The sequence below is a fragment of the Mirounga angustirostris genome, unplaced genomic scaffold (genome assembly GCF_029215605.1).
Source record: "Mirounga angustirostris isolate CCGP_5_RB_7025 unplaced genomic scaffold, mMirAng1.0.hap1 SCAF_3, whole genome shotgun sequence".
Classification (NCBI taxonomy): domain Eukaryota; kingdom Metazoa; phylum Chordata; class Mammalia; order Carnivora; family Phocidae; genus Mirounga; species Mirounga angustirostris.
Window position 1 is genome coordinate 68,520,817 of NW_026991711.1, and position 19,125 is coordinate 68,539,941.

A 19,125-nucleotide genomic window follows, 5' to 3' on the forward strand; every position below is an offset into this window, starting at 1 on the left:
CCCAAACTGCTGCTTTAAGGAGAATTTAAAGATAGAGCATATTCTAATACTGCCAAGAACATAAATATATGCCATTATTTTTTGGTACCCAATTAATATTTGTATGAATGAACCAAGCAGCCCTATGATGAATACAACATGATTATCAAAAATTATGTGAATTTATGCGACCCCAACAATACACAGATACTTAGCTCAAATTCCAAGTCTAACAAAGAAAAAGACTACTTGAACACTTAGAAGGTTGTTATCCTACCACGAAGCAAATCTCCTTTTCCTTCTTTATGCCTTTTGGACCTTTCATTAAAACCCTATGAAATATTCAATAAAGACAAGTCTAAATTTATTAGTTAAAATAAGTTATTGTTAATACCTATACATTTGGAGGGAAAACTATGCAATTCCTGCCCATCTATTCTCTAACCACAACCAGCATTACCAAAGAGAGCATTAAATGATGAAGACAGCACAATCAACCTTATAAGCAACTATTAAAATGTCGTAAAGTATTTAATAGTCAAAACTATTCACAACTACCAACAGGCCTCCCACTTTCTTTGCTAATTAATCCCCAAATACATCAATAATTTTCATCCCTCACCAAAATTACTCAAGCCTAAATCCAGTAAAACCCACACCAGAAAGGAAAGGCACTGGGGATGAGGAGGGAATGAACATTCACTCACATACTTTACGGAGTCTCTAATATACTCCAGGCAATATGAATACAATAAGAAGACACGGTACACCTCCTTAAGAAGCCAATGATTACTGAGTGCAGCTAGTGGGTGTTCACTCAAGAGGAAAGGTTTAGGGTCACAGAAGATAGGGCTGGAAGCATGCTGTTCTGCTAGTTTTAGCTGTGCTAAGTTGAAAACATGTTATTTTCTACTCCACAGAAATTATAACACAACCAGCTAAAAGACTATCAACTGATAGCCATATGAAAAGAAACAGAAGAGAGCCAACAACATAAGAAGCTGTGTCAGAGGCCGTTACAAGTCACTTATTAAAACTAATGTCCAGGCTAAACATCTGACTACCATTTAGAGCCAACTCATTTTTAAGATGAGAATGATCTGAATTTAAAAATCTAACAAAATATAAAAAATAAAACCTCATAAATATTAAAATGCCCCCCTAAAAAGGGCTAATTACACTTAAATCTCAATATTTTCAAGTGAAATACTATTAAACTTAAAGTATTCAAAGTAAAAGCCTACTACTGCTAATTATTATTCCTACTTACCCGTTTGTCTAAAGTTCTCTCTCTCACAAAATTAAGTAAGTGATCGTTGACCAGAAGAATATCCTTTTTAGCAGCTGTAACTATAGACACAATAACATCATGTCTAATAGCTTCTTCAGGGTCATGTGACCTCACTTTAAGATACTCTGAAAGACAGAATTTTATTTGATTAAAATGGAACTTTAACAATTAAAAGATTGCATAAGTCCTTTTTGTAAGTAAATCACAACAAAACAAAACCTAAGTAGAAGGTTCAATGTTTCAAGAAAATTAAAAGCAGAGGAGGAAGGGGAGCAGAAATGAATGTCAGTCCATTAGTTAAAATACAGTAGTTTACTTACATGCAACTGAGTACTAAAACTCCTACCCATTTGGGGGGCAGGGTAGTTGTATTAAGGAGTTCTGAACCTCATTAACTAAACCATACAAATGAACTAAGAAGTATATGACTTTAAATATTTCATTTCTGTTTTTTGTTTAAATAGTTAAAATATCCAAGTCAAGTGGTTCTACTGGGAAAAGCCTAGAATATTCAAGCTTCTATCCCTTAACTAGGGAAACCCTGAGTAAGGTTTAGGAAAGAATAAAATTAAAATACCAGCCACCAAGAAATAAGATTACAGGAAAGACCATAAGGAAAGTCCATGTAACTGGACTAAGAAAGGCAAAGGGAACATAGAAGAAATTAAATATTTAACAATTAGGAGTGGCTGGAGGAAGACCTTACATTTAGTCAAAAACATGGCAGTTCTGACCTGACACTAAGAAAACTGAAAGAAAAAATTAACACTCTTCAGTAATAATATATTAGAGGCTTAAGGAAGAGATACCACAACTGAACCTGAACATAACAAAATATTATTCTGCTTTTTATTTTAAGACTACCAGTAAGCTAAAATTTCATTGTTTGGATTTGGAGCAATATGTCTAGCCATGCCTATATACAGCAAATAGTGCTCATGACTGTAAATGGATTTACTTCCCTATAAATTGACAGTTTAACAAATAATTACAATGCAAACACCCATAAAACCACTGCCCAGGTCTTAAGCATTTTCACCATGAGCATTCCGTAACAGGAACTATTTCCAAAAATGAGAAAGACTGTATGTTGCCAAAAAAAACTTCTGAAATGTTATTTTACCTAACTCAGTAAAGAAAGTTACTTTAAGTACTGATTTCAAATGGAGCCTGTTAAATACATCTCAAGTTCATTTCCCCACCAAGATAAAGACAGGAGTTTTATCTTTCACTTTACTTGTTTCTAGTGCAATAGATATTATACTTAGGTGCCACCAAGACAAAACCAATGACAACACAATTTTAAGATGCATCCCAATTTCCCTAAAACAAATCATTCATATTAAACAGATATATATAAGAGCTATTAACTTATAGATCCTAACTGTGCAGAGGAAGAGAAAACAAAAGAGAAAGAAGAAATTCTTGATAGTTAGAATGACAAAGCAGCTAATAATACTCTTCACAATATGGCCAGGTCCCTCAAAATGTGGCTGAAGGCACAAGGATGAATCTCACAAACACAATGTCAAGAAAGGTAAGACAAACATGTGTGTCTAACATATATTAATCTCAGCTCACTCCTGAAACACTAAGAGAATGTCTTTTAAAAGGGACAAGTACAAGAGAAAAGATCATAGCAAAAGTGATTTTTCAACAAAACTGAGACAGATATATGACTTGTAAACAAAAGAAAAAGATGAAATTCAAAAAGGGAAGAAAATAATAAATAAGTTCACTTCCAGGGTAGAAGAACCATGAAAACATTTAGAAATTCAAGGCACCAAGCAACGAGAGAGGCAGAGATGAAGAATGCAGCTGGAAATATGAGGAATGGTTGAAAATATGCATATAAACTAGTTAGACCCCTCGGTTTTTCAGAGCTATCTTTTAGCCAACTACAAAAAATGTGCAGTTTATAGCAATACAGGCTTACCTCAAGAAGCAAGGAAAAACTCAAATAAACAACTTAACCTTACAGCTAAGAGCTAGAAAAAGAAAAACAAACAAAGCCCAAACCCAGGAAAAGGAAGGAAAAATAAAGATTAGAGTAGAAATAAATGATATAGAAACTTAAAAAACAATAGAACAGAACAATGAAACCAAGAGTTGATACTTTGAAATGATCGACAAAATTGATAAATCTCTAGCCATCCAAAAAAAAGAGAGAGAACCCAAATAAATAAAATCATTAATGAAAGACGAGAAATAACAACCAACACCACAGCAATACAATTATAACAGAATATTATGGAAACCCATATGCCAACAAACTGGACAACTTAGAAGAAATGGATAAATTCCTGGAAACATATAACCTACTAAAACTGAAGCATGGAGAAACAGAAAATTTGGACAGACCGATTACCAGCAATGAAATTGAATCTGTAATCAAAAAAAACTCCCAAAAAAAACAAAAGCCCAGGACCAGACAGCTTCATAGGCAAATTCTACCAAAGATTTAAAGAAGAGTTAATACCTATTCTTCTCAAACTATCCCAAAAAAATAGAAGAGGAAGGAAAACTTCCAAATTCATTCTATGAGGCCAGTATCACCCTGATACCAAAACCAGATAAAGACACCACACAAAAAAAGAATACTACAGGTCAGTATCTCTCAAGAGCATAGATGCAAAAATCCTCAACAAAATATTAGCAAACCGAATCCAACAATATATTTAAAAATCATACATCATGATGAAGTAGGATTTATTCCTGGGATGCGAGGATGTAAGGGCAGTTCAATATTCACAAAACAATTAACATGATACATCACATCAATAAAAGAAAGGATAAAAATCAGATGATCAAGGGCGCGTGAGTGGCTCAGTCAGTTAAGCGTCTGCCTTCAGCTCAGGTCATAATCTCAGGGTCCTGGGATCAACCCTGCATTGGGCTCCCTGCTCAGCAGGGAGTCTGCTTCTCCCTCTCCCTCTGATGCTCCCCCCTGTTCATACTCTCTCTCTCTCACAAATAAATAAAATCTTTTTTAAAAATCATATGATCATTTCAACAGAAGCAGGAAAAGCATCTGACAAAGTACAAGATCCATTCATGATAAAAATCCTCTGCAAAGTAGGTCTAGAGGGAACATACCTCAACATGATAAAGGCCTTATATGAAAAACCCACAGCCAACATCATACTCAGTGGTGAAAATCAGTGCTTTTCCCCTAAGGTCAGGAACAAGACAAGGATGTCCTTTTCCACCGCTTTTATTCAAAATAGTACTGAGAAGTCCTAGCCACAGCAATCAGACAACATAAATAAAAGGCATCCAAATGGATAAAGAAGTAAAACTTTCACTATCTGCAGATGACATACTATACATAGAAAACCCTAAAGATTCCACCAAAAAACCACCAGAACTGATAAATGAACTCAGTAAAGTCACAGGATACAAAATCACTGTACAGAAATCTGTTGCATTCTTACACGCTAATAATGAAGCAGCAGAAAGTGAAATTAAGAAAACAATCCCATTTAAAATTGCACCAGAAACAATAAAATATCTAGGAATAAGCTTAACCAAAGAAGTAAAAACCTGTACTCTAGAAACTTTAAAAACACTGATGAAATCAATTCAAGATGACACAAAGAAATAGATATTCCATGCTCATGGGTTGGAAGAACAAATACTGTTAAAATGTCTATACCATCTAAAGCCATCTACAGATTTAGTACAATTCCTATCAAAATGCCAGCATTTTTCACAAAACTCTAACAAACAATCCTAAAATTTGCATGGAATTACAAAAGACCTCAACCAGCCAAAGGAATCTTGAAAAAGAAAAACAAAACCGGAGGTATCACAATTCCAGACTTCAAGTTATATTACAAAATGGTAGAATTAAAACAGTATGGTACTGGCATAAAAATAAACACAAAGATCAATGGAACAGAATAGAAAACCCAGAAATAAACCCACACTTACATGATCAATTAATCTTCGACAAAGGAGAAATGAATATCCAATGGAAAAAAGACAGTCTCTCCAACAAATGGAGTTGAGAAAACTGGACAGCTACATTGCAAAAGAATGAAACTAGACCACTTTCTTTCACCATATACAAAAATAAACTCAAAATGGATTAAAGACCTAAATGTGAGACCTGAAACAATAAAAATCCTTGAAGAGAGCACAGGTAGTAATTTCTCTGACACTGGCCATAACAACATTTTTCTAGATATGTCTCCCAAGGTCAGGGAAACAAAAGCAAAAATAAACTATTGGGACTACATCAAAATTAAAAGCTTCTGCATAGCAAAGAAAACAACCAACAAAACTAAAAGACAATCAAGAGAAGAGGTGAAGATAGTGGTAAATGACATATCTGATAAAGGGTTAGTACCCAAAATATATAAAGAACTGATACAACTCAACATAAAAAACCCCCAAATAATCCAGTATTTAAATAATGGACAGGAGACATGAACAGACATTTTTCCAAAGACAAACAGATGGCCAAAAGACACATGAAAAGATGCTTAAATCACTCATCATTAGGGAAATGCAAGTCAAAACTACAATGAGGCATCATCTCACACCTGTCAGAATGGCTAAAATCAACAACACAAGAAACAACAGGTGTTGGTGAGGATGTGGAGAAAGGGAAACCCTCTTGCACTGTTAGTGGGAATGCAAACTGGTGCAGCCACTCCGGAAAATAGTATGGAATTTCCTCAAAAAGTTAAAAATAGAACTACTCTTCAAGCCAGTAATTGCACTACTGGGTACTCACCCAAAGAATACAAAAACACTAATTCAAAGGGATACATGCACCCCTATTTACTGCAACATTATTTACATACAATAGCCAAGCTGAGGAAAAAGCCCAAGTGTCCATCCATAGATGGATGAAGAAGTGGGGATCTCTCTCTCTCTCTCTCTCTCTCTCTCACACACACACACACACACACACACACACACACTCCACTGTATTCCAGAATACATACAGTGGAATATTATTCAGCCATAAAAAGGAATGAAATCTTGCCATTTGCAACATGGATAAAACTAGAGAATTTATAATGCTAAGTGAAATCAGTCAGAGAAAGACAAATACCATATGATCTCACTCATATGTGGAATTTAAGAAAACAGATGAGCAAAGGAAAAAAATAAGAGAGAAAGAGAGAGACAAACCAAGAAACAGACTCAACTATAAAGAACAAACTGATGGTTACCTGAGGGAAGGTGGGTGGGGGGATAGGTGAAATAAGTGACGGAAATTACAGAAAAAAAAATTAAAATGTGCCCAGAGGCTGAAAAGTAGAAAAGTAGTTATATGTCACATAACAACATAAATGTTTCATAAAAAAATAAACTACATACTATCTTTCGGTAAACATTCCAAACAATGGTAAGGACTTAAAAGGTTATTGGTGAAATTATTCACATCTAAAATGTATTTTAGATAGCTATAAAAAAAAATCGAAACATCTATTATTTAGCTAACAACAAACTTTGCATTAAAGTTCTGACTTTGGGAAAATTACTTAAGTTTTTAATACTTTAAAAAACATCCAGACTTTATACTGACTACTACAAATCAACAAGAAAAACAAGCCAATTGTTAAAAGATGGATTTAAAATTTAAACAGACACCTCATAAAAGAAAGTATCAATACACACATAAAAAGATACTCAATCTCATTAGTCATCAGGAGAATGCAAATTAAAACCATAACAAAACAGCAAGACCTATGACGATGATAATCAAAAAGACTTATGATTCAAAATGACAAGAACACTGAAGAACTGGAACTTTCAAACATTTCTAGTGCAAGTGGAAAATAGTACAGCCAATATGAAGAACTTAGTCATTTCTTATAAAATTAAACATGTATTTACCCTATGACTAGCAATTTCACTCTTAAGTAGTTACAAAGAGAAATAAAAGCATAAATCCATAGAAACACTTGTAACAATACTCAGAGTAATCTTAATAGCCCCAAATCAAAAACAACACAGAAACTCATCAAGCAAAAAAATGGATAAATTATCATCAATACCATTCAATAATAAAAAAGAATAAAGTAATAATACAGGAGTCCCAAAGACACCAGCAACTAGACTTTTAAACTCCTGATAGAATATTCTTCAGTGGAGAATCTGACTAGTTCAAGAGAAGTATTTAAACTAAAGGTGTGCTAACAAACAACCCACCCTGATCACCCTAAATCGAAGTTCAGAGTCAGCAATCCCATCCAAATATTCATGGCTTTCTAAACAGCTCTTTTTTAGTCCTCCACTCTTAATTATAAGCATAGAGCTACCGACTGACAAGCATTTGAGGAAAGCCTCTATCATGGAAAATACAGACAAAAGCATGTGGGAAAAATAAGTTAACTAAAACAACATTTTGTAGGGGAAAAAAAGTTCTCTAAAATACTATCATTAATTTTTTCAGAGAACAGTGCATCAATAACACAAGAATAGAATGTTACAGTAAAAGGAACATCCAGGGGAAAAGAGGAGGAGGAAGAAGAAGGAGAAACAGACACAGACACACACACACACACCAAAGAGAATGAAAGGAAAGTAAGAGAGGAAGGAGACGAAAGAGGGAGGAAAAGAGATCCTCTGAAGATCAATGCTATAAAGTAGAAGCTCAAAGACCAAGCAGTCCAAATTCAGAGGTGAGTGGGCAGGTAGGGGGTTCCACGCAGGATATCACCCCCAAAAATGATGAAAGTGAGAAATACCTGCTATTTAAACCTAACTGTGTAGAAATTCAACAAAACCTGAAAGCATTACTATGACAAACTATTGTTAAAAATATTATGAAAGAATACACTTTATCATTTTATCAAAAGAAACTCAGAAGGAAGTAGGAAGATTTAAGAAGCAACTGTAAACAAAGACCATAAAAAAAATCATTTAAAAATGTACTACGGGGCGCCTGGGTGGCTCAGTCGGTTAAGCGACTGCCTTCGGCTCAGGTCATGATCCTGGAGTCCCTGGATCGAGTCCCGCATCGGGCTCTCTGCTCGGCAGGGAGCCTGCCTCTGCCTCTGACCCTCCCCCCTCTCATGTGCGCGCGCTCTCTCTCATTCTCTCTGTCTCAAATAAATAAAAATTAAAAAAAAAAAAATCTTTAAAAAAAAAAAAAATGTACTACAAGTTGGTAAAGTTTTAAAAAGAGTGAATAACTAATAACAAACAATAATGTAAACAACGGGAAGAGAACATGCAGAGTTAAAGCTTTCAAGGTTCCTTGATTGCTCAAAAAGAAGCTAGAATTCTGATTAACTTTCGACTTCATTAATCAATTATGCAGTAAAACCACAAAAGCGAATGTTAACTTCCAAGCCCACAGGGGAAAAAAGGAAAAATGAAAACAAAGAAAATTAATCAATTAAGCAGAAAAGTGGAAAACAGAAAAAAAAAAGAAAAGCAAGAAGCATGGAAGTAAAAAACATAAGATAGTACGAAAGTTCAACTCCATCAAATTCAAATGATGCCATTCCAATAAAATTTTTAAAGCACATAACAATACTATGCATCACTTATGGACAAATATACATGTGACATAGGTAGAAAAACAAACAGGATGCAGACCAAATTTAGTGGAGTGGCTACCGTCTGTGGAAACAGCAAGAATAGTTTGAGAGGCATTTCAACTACATCTACAATTTATTTTCTTTTTTTTAAATCTCTTAAGCAAATAAAATGCTAACATTTCTGAAGAAGACACAGTGGCTACTATAGTCATCTGTATTTTCTAAACAATTTCCTAATTTAAAAAAAAATTAACGGCACTTGGGTGGCTCAGTCGGTTAAACCTCTGCCTTCAGCTCAGGTCATGATCCTAGGGTCCTGGGATTAAGCCCCACCCATGGGGTTCCCTGCTCAGTGGGGAGCCTGCTTCTCCCTCCCCTTCTACCCCTCCCCCTCACTCGTGCTCTCTCGCTTGCGCTCTTTCTCAAATTAATAAATAAAATCTTTTTTTTTTAAGATTTTATTTATTTATTTGTCAGAGAAAGAGCGTAAGCACAAGCAGTGGCAGGCAGAGGGAGAAGCAGGCTCCCCGCTGAGTAGGGAGCCCGATGTGGGACTCCATTCCAGGACCCTGGGTGGGATCATGACCTAAGCCAAAGGCAGACATTTAACTGACTGAGCCACCCAGGCATCCCTAAATAAATAAAATCTTTAAAAAAAAAGAAGAAAATAAAATAAATTAATAGAGGAGCAATATTCAAATACATGATATCCTTATTAGTACAAAAATGCAAATTTCTGAAATGCCTTGTAATTATACAGATTTCAGAAAAGTTACCTCCATTTAGCATAGTTAGTTTACAAATTAATGATGCTACCTAAGTTCTCAATACATTAAAAAAGAAAAGAACATCAAAGTCAAGTTCAAATCCAAATACCTGAAATATCTTTAGAATTGTTTTTTTTTTTTTTTTTTTTAAAGATTTTATTTATTTATTTGACAGAGAAAGACACAGCGAGAGAGGGAACACAAACGGGGAGTGGGAGAGGGAGAAGCAGACTCCCTGCCGAGCAGGGAGCCCGATGCGGGACTCGATCCAGGGACTCCAGGATCATGACCTGAGCCGAAGGCAGTCGCTTAACCAACTGAGCCACCCAGGCGCCCCTAGAATTGTTCTTAAACTAAAAAACTCATATTGTTTCCGGTAAACTGACTTTTAATAGGTGTTTCTGGACTAATAGGTATAAGGAGTAAAACTTCTAGCTTCAGAGTGTAACTTCCAGGATGATGAATTGAAAGAAGATGACTTTACCCACCACAGTAACCAAAAAATGGGATTTTTTTTCTCCCCATATACATAAAACTGATTTTTTTCATCAAAGAACATCTAGGCATATTTGCTATTATGGGTATGTAATACCTGTTAAGTCCTTTGCTAAATCAGGATGGTTCATGAGACAATGACTAGCAAACTTCACACATTCCAGGCGGATTGGTACATGGATGTCATTAAACCTGATAAAATATAAAGGCACAGAATGATCTTTAAAATAAGAGAAACAATTATGTGTTTAATCTATACTCAATTTATACTTATTTCTCTAATTAAAAGAAAAAACAAGTTATGTAGAATAATTCAAAGCAAAGCTAGACTATTTCAACAAAGTTTTGAAGAGCTATATATTTATGAATGCTTTAGAATGTCTATATTAAACCAGGACAACCTCTGTGAGAACTATGTACTTTTAAGGAGCATGTATAAACAATACACATTTGGCTGAAGCACAAAAATTAGAATGACAAGATTTTTCCTATAAATATTATTCTTTTAAATATGTATGTTTTTATAAGCCTATGTGTGTGCACAGGTCATAGGTACATTATATAAATCCCAAACTGTGTCTGAAAAGAAATACTTTCTTCAAGTATTCTTTCTTAAATATAGGGCATTCACAAAAGTGTGGCAGATCTTGCACTAAACCCCGTATTATTTTACATGACTCGAAAACTGAGCCCAAATTAACTCCTATCCAGGTAACCATCACATTTCCACTAATACCAAAGCCAATTTTTACGTGAAGAAGTAAATATCTTAGTATATATCTCTAAAATATTAAAACTCTTTGAAAGTTATGTTATTTAATTATCTTTTAATTTTGTATTTCTCCTCCATCTTTCTTCTCCTTATAATTTATTTGGTGAAGCAACTGTTCTGTGTTTGTGTATGTGGTGTTTTTCCACAGTTTAGATTTTGCTAATCTGTATTATCCTGGTTTCAATTAATAGGCTCCCCTTCTCTCCTAAATCTTACAAATTGTTAGATCTAGATACTTAATCATATCCAGATTCACTGTTTTAGCAAGATTATTTCATAGATGGAATCCTGTTCCTCCATCATAAAGGCCATGATGCCTAGTTATCTCTAAACTATTGATGTTGAAAGCCTATATACATTAGTTCATCCTGTACTACAAGAGTGATTTTTTTATTTATTTGCAAGAGAAAATGAGAGACAGAGAGCATGCGAGGGGGGAGGGTCAGAGGGAGAAGCAGACTCCCTGCTGAGCAGGGAGCCTGATGTGGGACTCGATCCCGGGACTCCAGGATCATGACCTGAGCCGAAGGCAGTCGCTTAACCAACTGAGCCACCCAGGTGCCCCTACAGGAGTGATTTTTTAAAAAATCTTGTTAAGTAACAACAAAAACACCAAAGTAAAGTGAGAATTTTCCATTCAATATTTTCATATATCTTATTCTGTAATATCAAAAGGTTTCCAAATCTTCTATCACCCAATGCCATAACAAATTTAGTATTATAAAGGAGAAAAAAATCTTCAAAATGAGCGCCAAATTATTCATAAAAGCTTATTATAAGAAAAAAATGCCCTATGAAGTATACTCAAAAAAAAGTTATGACATTTAGCCTAGGGTCTCATATAAAGTTTCCAGAGTGTTCTGAATCTAAGTACTCCATCCCTATGTACTTTACCATTTTTCAACTAAACATGTACCATTTAACCGTTATAAATAAATATAATAAGACCTCTTTAAAAAATACTCTAGCTCCTTAAAAGTGATAATAATCTGTGAGTTTCAGTTTTAGGTCATTAATTTTAAAAGGAAAGGAAAAATTACAATGTAATGGAAATGTGACAAATTTTAACCTATAAAATAAAGTCTGGGTAATCCAAGTCCTGATTTAAAGATATAGTAAATGTCTATAAGTAAAAACTGTATTTTTGTTTTACCACATTAAGTGGACTTTAAATTGAGTGGTACACTTTAATTAAACATGTAAGCTATTCTGCTCTACTGCCCAAGAACTTTCCATTGTATTTAAAGGAAAAAAGTCTAGAAATCAAACTCAAAATGACAACGGGCTAAAATTTATTCATTTAACGCACCTTGTCAAATATTATTGAGCTACATAAGAGATAAGAAATCAGATTAAGAATTTAGCACTTAGCAAGCATTTATAAAATTTTATACTTCATTTAACAAATTAGAAAAATAAGGCCAAAAGAGAATAAATTTATTATAATCATTGACAGTTCTAGTATTAAGACAGAAAGAAAACTGGTTATAACATGCAAATATTTCAATATGAAAAGAAAAAGTACGTTTTTAAATCCTATTTGTGACTTAATTGCATTATTTGTTATGAGAAAAATTTAAGCAGAGGAAAAAAATTCTCCTTTATCTTCTGGGTCAAAGTAGGTTTCAGCCAGGGCACTTTAAGTGGTTTTAATATATTCAAGGTCAGGGATACCTTTAGAAACATAATGAAATGAACCCTTCTCATAGAAAAAAAGAAATATACAAACACACTCAAAATTTTGCAACCAATTTCAGGTTTGTGGACATTAAAAGCATATATGGAACCCAGGTTATCACTTCCTTTAAAAGAGAAATGTACAGGGCGCCTGGGTGGCTCAGTTGGTTAAGCAACTGCCTTCAGCTCAGGTCATGATCCTGGAGTCCCGGGATTGAGTCCCGCATCAGGCTCCCTGCTCAGCAGGGGGTCTGCTTCTCCCTCTGACCCTCCCCCCTCTCATGTGCTCTCTCTCTCTCTCAAATAAATAAATAAAATCTTTAAAATAAATAAATAAATAAAAGAGAAATGTACAAAGGAGGTTAGGAGGAAGACATACATATCATTTATTTATTCATTCTGTAGATACCCTTGTCCTTACAATATCTCACAATGATTTATTTTCAGTTGGAATGAATCACTGCTATGTAATAACACGTTTTAATTTCATGATTATAATACTTTTTGAGATAGCTTTTTAAGCATATCATCTTTCAAAAATTACTAAGAGCAAAATAAGATGAAAAGAGAAAGGGAAATTGTAAATATGGCCAATCAGTACTAACACTCAAAAATTTCAAAATATAAAACCTTCATTTTTATAATTTCAGGAAAATATTAAATATGGATGACATTTTTAAATAATATAAATAGACAGAAACATATACTACTTTTAAAAAAGACACCAAAATCATATACCTGCCCAAGTAACACTGCCATAGTGGTTTGTTTTGAGAAGCTAATTCTGAATCCTTCGCACCGAACATTTTTGCCAGTAGTTTAACAACTTGTAGGCGTTCCTCATTATCGTTGCTCTAAAACAAAACACAAACAGCTTTAAAACCATCAGGTAGATACTGTCATTATAATTTTCCCATGATTTTCCTCATTACCCAATTCCACAGAAAAACTTTCATGAACTCCAGATGGAAAAAAAAAGCTCAACATACTTTGCAAAAAATAAATAATCATCTTGTTAAAGCATACTTCCTACATGAAAATACATCCCAAAGTTCGATTAAATGTTAGAGGCCCCTCTTAAATTTGAGGCTTATTTCCATTCACAGTCAAATTCAAAAACTAACTACACATGAAAGCTATGCAAACCTCTGAAAAACTGTGGTTTTTAAAAACAGACACGAAGAGGCCAGGCCTACAGTAAACAGAAAATTCTGTATCATTGTACTGGTTAAGCTCTTTGTAGAAGTAAATATGTGAAGTCTCCCAAAAGGAGAATCAGTTCACCTACACATACCAGATTCATAGTGGAGTTCAACAATACGATGAAGCCTTGCACATGCAAAACCTAATTTCTGCTTTATTTACTCTATTATGGGTAGCATGGAGACAAGAACTCAATTTTAATTTTTATTGTTATGCTAATCACCATACATTACATCATTAGTTTTAGATGTAGTGTTCCATGATTCATTGTTTGTGTATAACACCCAGTGCTCTGTGCAGAACATGCCCCCCTTAATACCCATCACCAGGCTAACCCATCCTCCCACCCCCCTCCCCTCTAGAACCCTCAGTTTGTTTCTCAGAGTCCATCGTCTCTCATGGTTTGTCTCCCCCTCCGATTTCCCCCCCTTCATTTTTCCCCTCCTGCTATCTTCTTTTTTTTTTTTTCAACATATATTGTATTATTTGTTTCAGAGGTACAGATCTGTGATTCAACAGTCTTGCACAGTTCACAGCGCTCACCATAGCACATACCCTCCCCAGTGTCTATCACCCAGCCACCCCATCCCTCCCACCCCCCACCACTCCAGCAACCCTCAGCAAAAGAAACAGTCAACAAAACCAAATGACAACCGACAGAATGGAAGATATTTGCAAATGACATATCAGATAAAGGGCTAGTATCCAAAATCTATAAAGAACTTCTTAAACTCAACACCCAAAGAACAAATGATCCAATCAAGAAGTGGGCAGAAGACATGAACAGACATTTTCCAAAGAAGACATCCAAATGGCCAACAGACACATGAAAAAGTGCTCAACATCGCTCGGCATCAGGGAAATCCAAATCAAAATCTCAATGAGATACCACCTCACACCAGTCAGAATGGCTGAAATTAACAAGTCAGGAAAAGAACTCAATTTTATTATTGATTTTGGTACCTCCAACAAATGACACAATGGTTAAATGACTGAGCCAGCCACAATACTACACCTGAACATAAAATGTGACCATATCAAAAAACACCGATACTCAAAAGTGCTATGAAGACACTGTACACCTTTTTTTTTTTTAAACCAATGCATCAGCCTAGCATTAAGAGCTCCCATAATATGACCTAACTCATCTCTATTATTTCTCTCATTATTCCTCTAAATAAGTACTTTTCAACCCTGGGGGCACATCAGAATAACCTCTAAATGTGGTATGTGTGTGTACATATACACACACACACACACACACACACACACAGGAATATTACCCAGTCATCAAAAAGAATGAAACCTTGACAAATGCAATGATGTGAATGGAGCAGAGTGTATTATGCTAAGGGAAATAAGTCAGAGAAAGACAAATACCATATGGTTTCACTCATATCTGGAATTTAAGAAATAAAACAGATGAACATACGGAAAGGAGAAAAAAAAGAGAGAGAGGGAAGCAAACCATAAGAAACTCTTAATGACAGAACAAACTGAGGGTTAATGGAGGAAGATGGGTGGGGGATGGGCTAGATGGGGGATGGGTATTAAGGAGGGCACTTGTTATTATGAGCACTGGATACTGTATCTAAATGATGAATCACTAAATTCTACTCCTGAAACCAATATTACACTATATGTTACCTAGAATTTAAATAAAAATTTAGAGGAAAAAATAAAAATAATAGTAAAACAGGTTTGTTTCCCATGATTAAGAGTCTCTTGTGGTTTGTCTCCCTCTCTGGTTTCATCTGGTTTTATTTTTTCCTCTCTTCTATGATCCTGTTTTGTTTCTTAAATTCCACATATCAGTTAGTTCATATGATACTTTTTTTCTCTGACTTATTTCACTTAGCATAATACCCTCTTAGTTCTATCAACGTCATTGCAAATGGCAAGATTTCATTTTTTTGATGGCTGAGTACTATTCCACTGTGTAGATATACCACATCATCTTTATCCATTCATCTTTTGATGGACATCTGGGCTCTTTCCATAGTTTGGCTATTGTAGACACTGCTGCTATAAACATTGGGGTGCAGGTGCCCCTTCAGATCACTACATTTGTATCTTTGGGGTAAGTACCCAGTAGAGCAATTGCTGGGTTGTAGGGTAGCTCTATTTTCAACTTTTTGAGGAACCTCCATACTGCTTTCCAGAGTGGCTGCACCAGCTTACATTCCCATCAACAGCGTAGGAGGGGTCCCCTTTCTCCGCATCCTCGCCAACATCTGTTGTTTCCGGACTTGTTAATTTTAGCCATTCTGACTGGTGTGAGATGGTATCTCATCGTGGTTTTGATTTGTATTTCCCTGATGCCAAGTAATGTTGAGCATTTTTTCATGCGTCTGTTGGCCATGTGGATGTGTTCTTCGGAGAAATGTCTTTTGCCCATTTCTTAGATTATTTGTTCTTTGGGTGCTGAGTTTGGTAAGTTCTTTATAGATTTTGGGTACTAGCCTTTATCTGATATGTCATTTGCCAATATCTTCTCCCAAAAGAGGAAAAAATAAAACAAGATGAAACCAGAGAGGGAGACAAACTATAAAAGACTCTTAATCATAGGAAACAAACTGCGGGTTGCTGGAGGGGAGGGAGCTGGAGGGATGGGGTAACAGGGTGATGGACATTAAGGAAAGCATGTGATGTAATGAGCACTGGTATTATAGAAGACTGATGAATCACTGACCTCTACCTCTGAAACCAATAATACATTATATGTTAATTAATTGAATTTAAATTTTAAAAAAATCTGTCCATGACTATTCATAATAGCACTATTCATAATACATAGCAGCATTATTTATAATAGCAAAGGGTGGAAACAACATAAATGTCCATCAACTGATAAAATATGGTATATCCATACAATGAAATATGATTTAGCAATAAAAAAGAATGAATTACTGACACAAACTGCAACATGGAAGAACCATGAAAACTTTATGCTAAGTTAAAGATTGCAGTCACAAAAGACTACATATGCTATGGTCCCATTTATAAAAATGTCTAGAATAGGTAATCTATAGGGAAAGAAAGCAAATTAGTGATTGTCTTGAGCTGGGGTTCCTGGGGGAATGGAAGGTCACCACTAAAGGGTATAAGATTTCTTTTGGGGGATGCTAAAAATGTTCTAAAATTAATTGTCATGACAGTTGCATGACTCTGTAAATATGTTAAAAAAATAATGAATTGTATACTTTAAATGGGTGATTTTTATGGTATGTGAATATTTGAATAAAGCTATTACAAAAAGAAAAGTAAACAATCTAGAAAATGACCTCTAAAGTTCTAAAAAAAACCAAAACCCAAAACAAAACAAAACAAAACACAAACACAAAAACTGAACTGGATTCTACTGCCAAAAATTCTGATCAAAACAACTCCTCTGGTTTAATGCCCGGACATCTGTTTGTTTACTAAGGCTCCACAGGTGAAGATTCTAATGTGCAGCCAGGGATGATTTAAACTTACTTTATGCCACTATAAAATTGTGTTCCACAAAGAATTCCACAAATTCACCCAGCAACTTCCTAACTATATGTTTCTATATGTTTCCTTTGTCATGTTGTTCTTTATCTTTTAGCACACTTACAATATCTGGCTTATTAAATCTGAATTTTTTTCCTCTTCTATGCTAGATGTTAAACTTGCTAAAAACAGGGATGATAATTCCTTACTTTTATATTTCTTACAGTATTCACTATTTTTATTAAAGAAAATCAGACCGGGGCGCCTGGGTGACTCAGTCGGTTAAGCGTCTGCCTTCGGCTCAGGTCATCTCAGGATCCTGGAATGGAGCCCCAGGCATCAGGCTCCTTGCTCAGTGGGGAGCCTGCTTCTCCCTCTCCCTCTGCCTGCCGCTCTGCCTACTTGTGCTCTCTACCTCTCTGTCAAATAAATAAATAAAATCTTTAAAAAACAAACAAAAAAAAAATCAGACCAATAAAAAAATTAAAAGTATGACTGCCTTCTGCCTCATCAAAATTGCTAACTACATGGGAAAATATGGGTCAGGCAGGCCAGTGAATCAAGTGGTTCACTTGAGAAATACACCCCAGAATAGAACGAGAATAATCACTTGCTAGTTTTGTGGGGTATTCACACTACAAATATGGATTGTTTATTTTCTTGTTTTGAAAGAGACAAATAAAATTTTTACAAACAAGAAATATAAAATGGAAATCATTTAAGAATTTCTCTGGGTGTTACATCAGGTTTCATCTAAGATGATTAATTATAACCAGCTTTTTTAAATCTTCCTGTAATAATCTGAAAGAGCAAAGAGTATTCCCCAAATCTACAAATAAACTCAATTTTATGGCATAATTTAATCTCAAGGCAATAGGAACATGCCACCAAAAGATTCCAGAGAACTATGTGAAAAGTAACAGAGCTTTCAACATAGGCATAAGATAATATGCACATAGGGAAAATATTTCACATATGGGTAACAGACCCTAAACCATTTTCATGGCCTAATCAAGGGGTCTTGGGAACCACTATAAACTGTGCCTTGAAAAGAAGCTAGACCTCAAAAGTTAGTCAAAATCTAGAATTTATCTGGAAATTATCTGAAGGAAAATACCATCATTAAAAAGTGGCTACTATCTGCTAGGCACCATGCCAGGCATTGCAGATAAACAAAGAGGTAAGGTACAAACATGTAAATAAGTAACAGTAATACACTACTTCATCTGCAGCATTCAGCTAAAACTACCATAAGAATTAGAAAGCAACAAATAATGCTCTTTGCTAATCTGGTTGACAGAATCATAATATTTTTAAAATAGTTACCTTTAGTTTAAATTCAAGTTGGGGTAAAACTGAGAGCAGCAAATGACTATCAATATTATAGAGCTCCAAAATTAAGTCAAAGACATGCTCTGACAAATCGCTGATAGATGTTTTCCCAAGCATCAGAACCTGATTAAAAAACTTTTGAGAAAGAAGATTTATCATTAATAGAAATGCCATAGATAAAATGAATTTTCTAAAATCTTAATTATCATTAAATTAAATTCATCATTATTCTACACAAAGTCAAACTAAGGTTATCAAAACATTTTTAACAGTAAGTGGAAAACAACTACAGGCTAGTTTACCTTGCGCATGAAATTCACCTCATATACAATAAAAGATAATTTGTACTAACTTATCAATTAGCTTATCAATCAACACTCTATCAAATGCACTTTTTTTCCCATTATGGTACTTACTATATTTTATCCTGTAATATGGTTATATTTGTGTACATGTCTTAATTTCCCTACTATATAAATTTCTTAAAGTCAAGGGATCACATCTTGTTCACCTTTTATGGGAGACAACAGCATCAAAGACAAAATCTTGCACCTTCATAGAAGGGGCTGATTCCATTTTTAAAATATGTAATTTTACATTTATAATGTAAAACAACCTCTTTCTAATCCT

The 19,125-nt window shown here is 34.7% G+C and overlaps 1 protein-coding gene across 11 annotated transcripts in view; it reads right to left on the minus strand.

The window, feature by feature from the left end:
* Positions 1-19,125, minus strand: part of PDS5B (PDS5 cohesin associated factor B) — a 201,093-nt gene that overhangs the window by 95,222 nt on the left and 86,746 nt on the right. For all 11 annotated transcript variants that reach the window (XR_010410041.1, XM_064586217.1, XM_064586223.1 and 8 more), the window contains 4 exons: positions 18,490-18,630; positions 13,225-13,340; positions 10,135-10,229; positions 1,250-1,395 (listed from right to left, as the gene is read on the minus strand). Coding sequence is in view for 10 of the 11 variants with exons in the window: in XM_064586217.1 (XP_064442287.1) it covers positions 1,250-1,395; positions 10,135-10,229; positions 13,225-13,340; positions 18,490-18,630 (498 nt within the window). In the remaining variant the exon portion in view is untranslated. The remainder of the gene's footprint in view (positions 1-1,249; positions 1,396-10,134; positions 10,230-13,224; positions 13,341-18,489; positions 18,631-19,125) is intronic.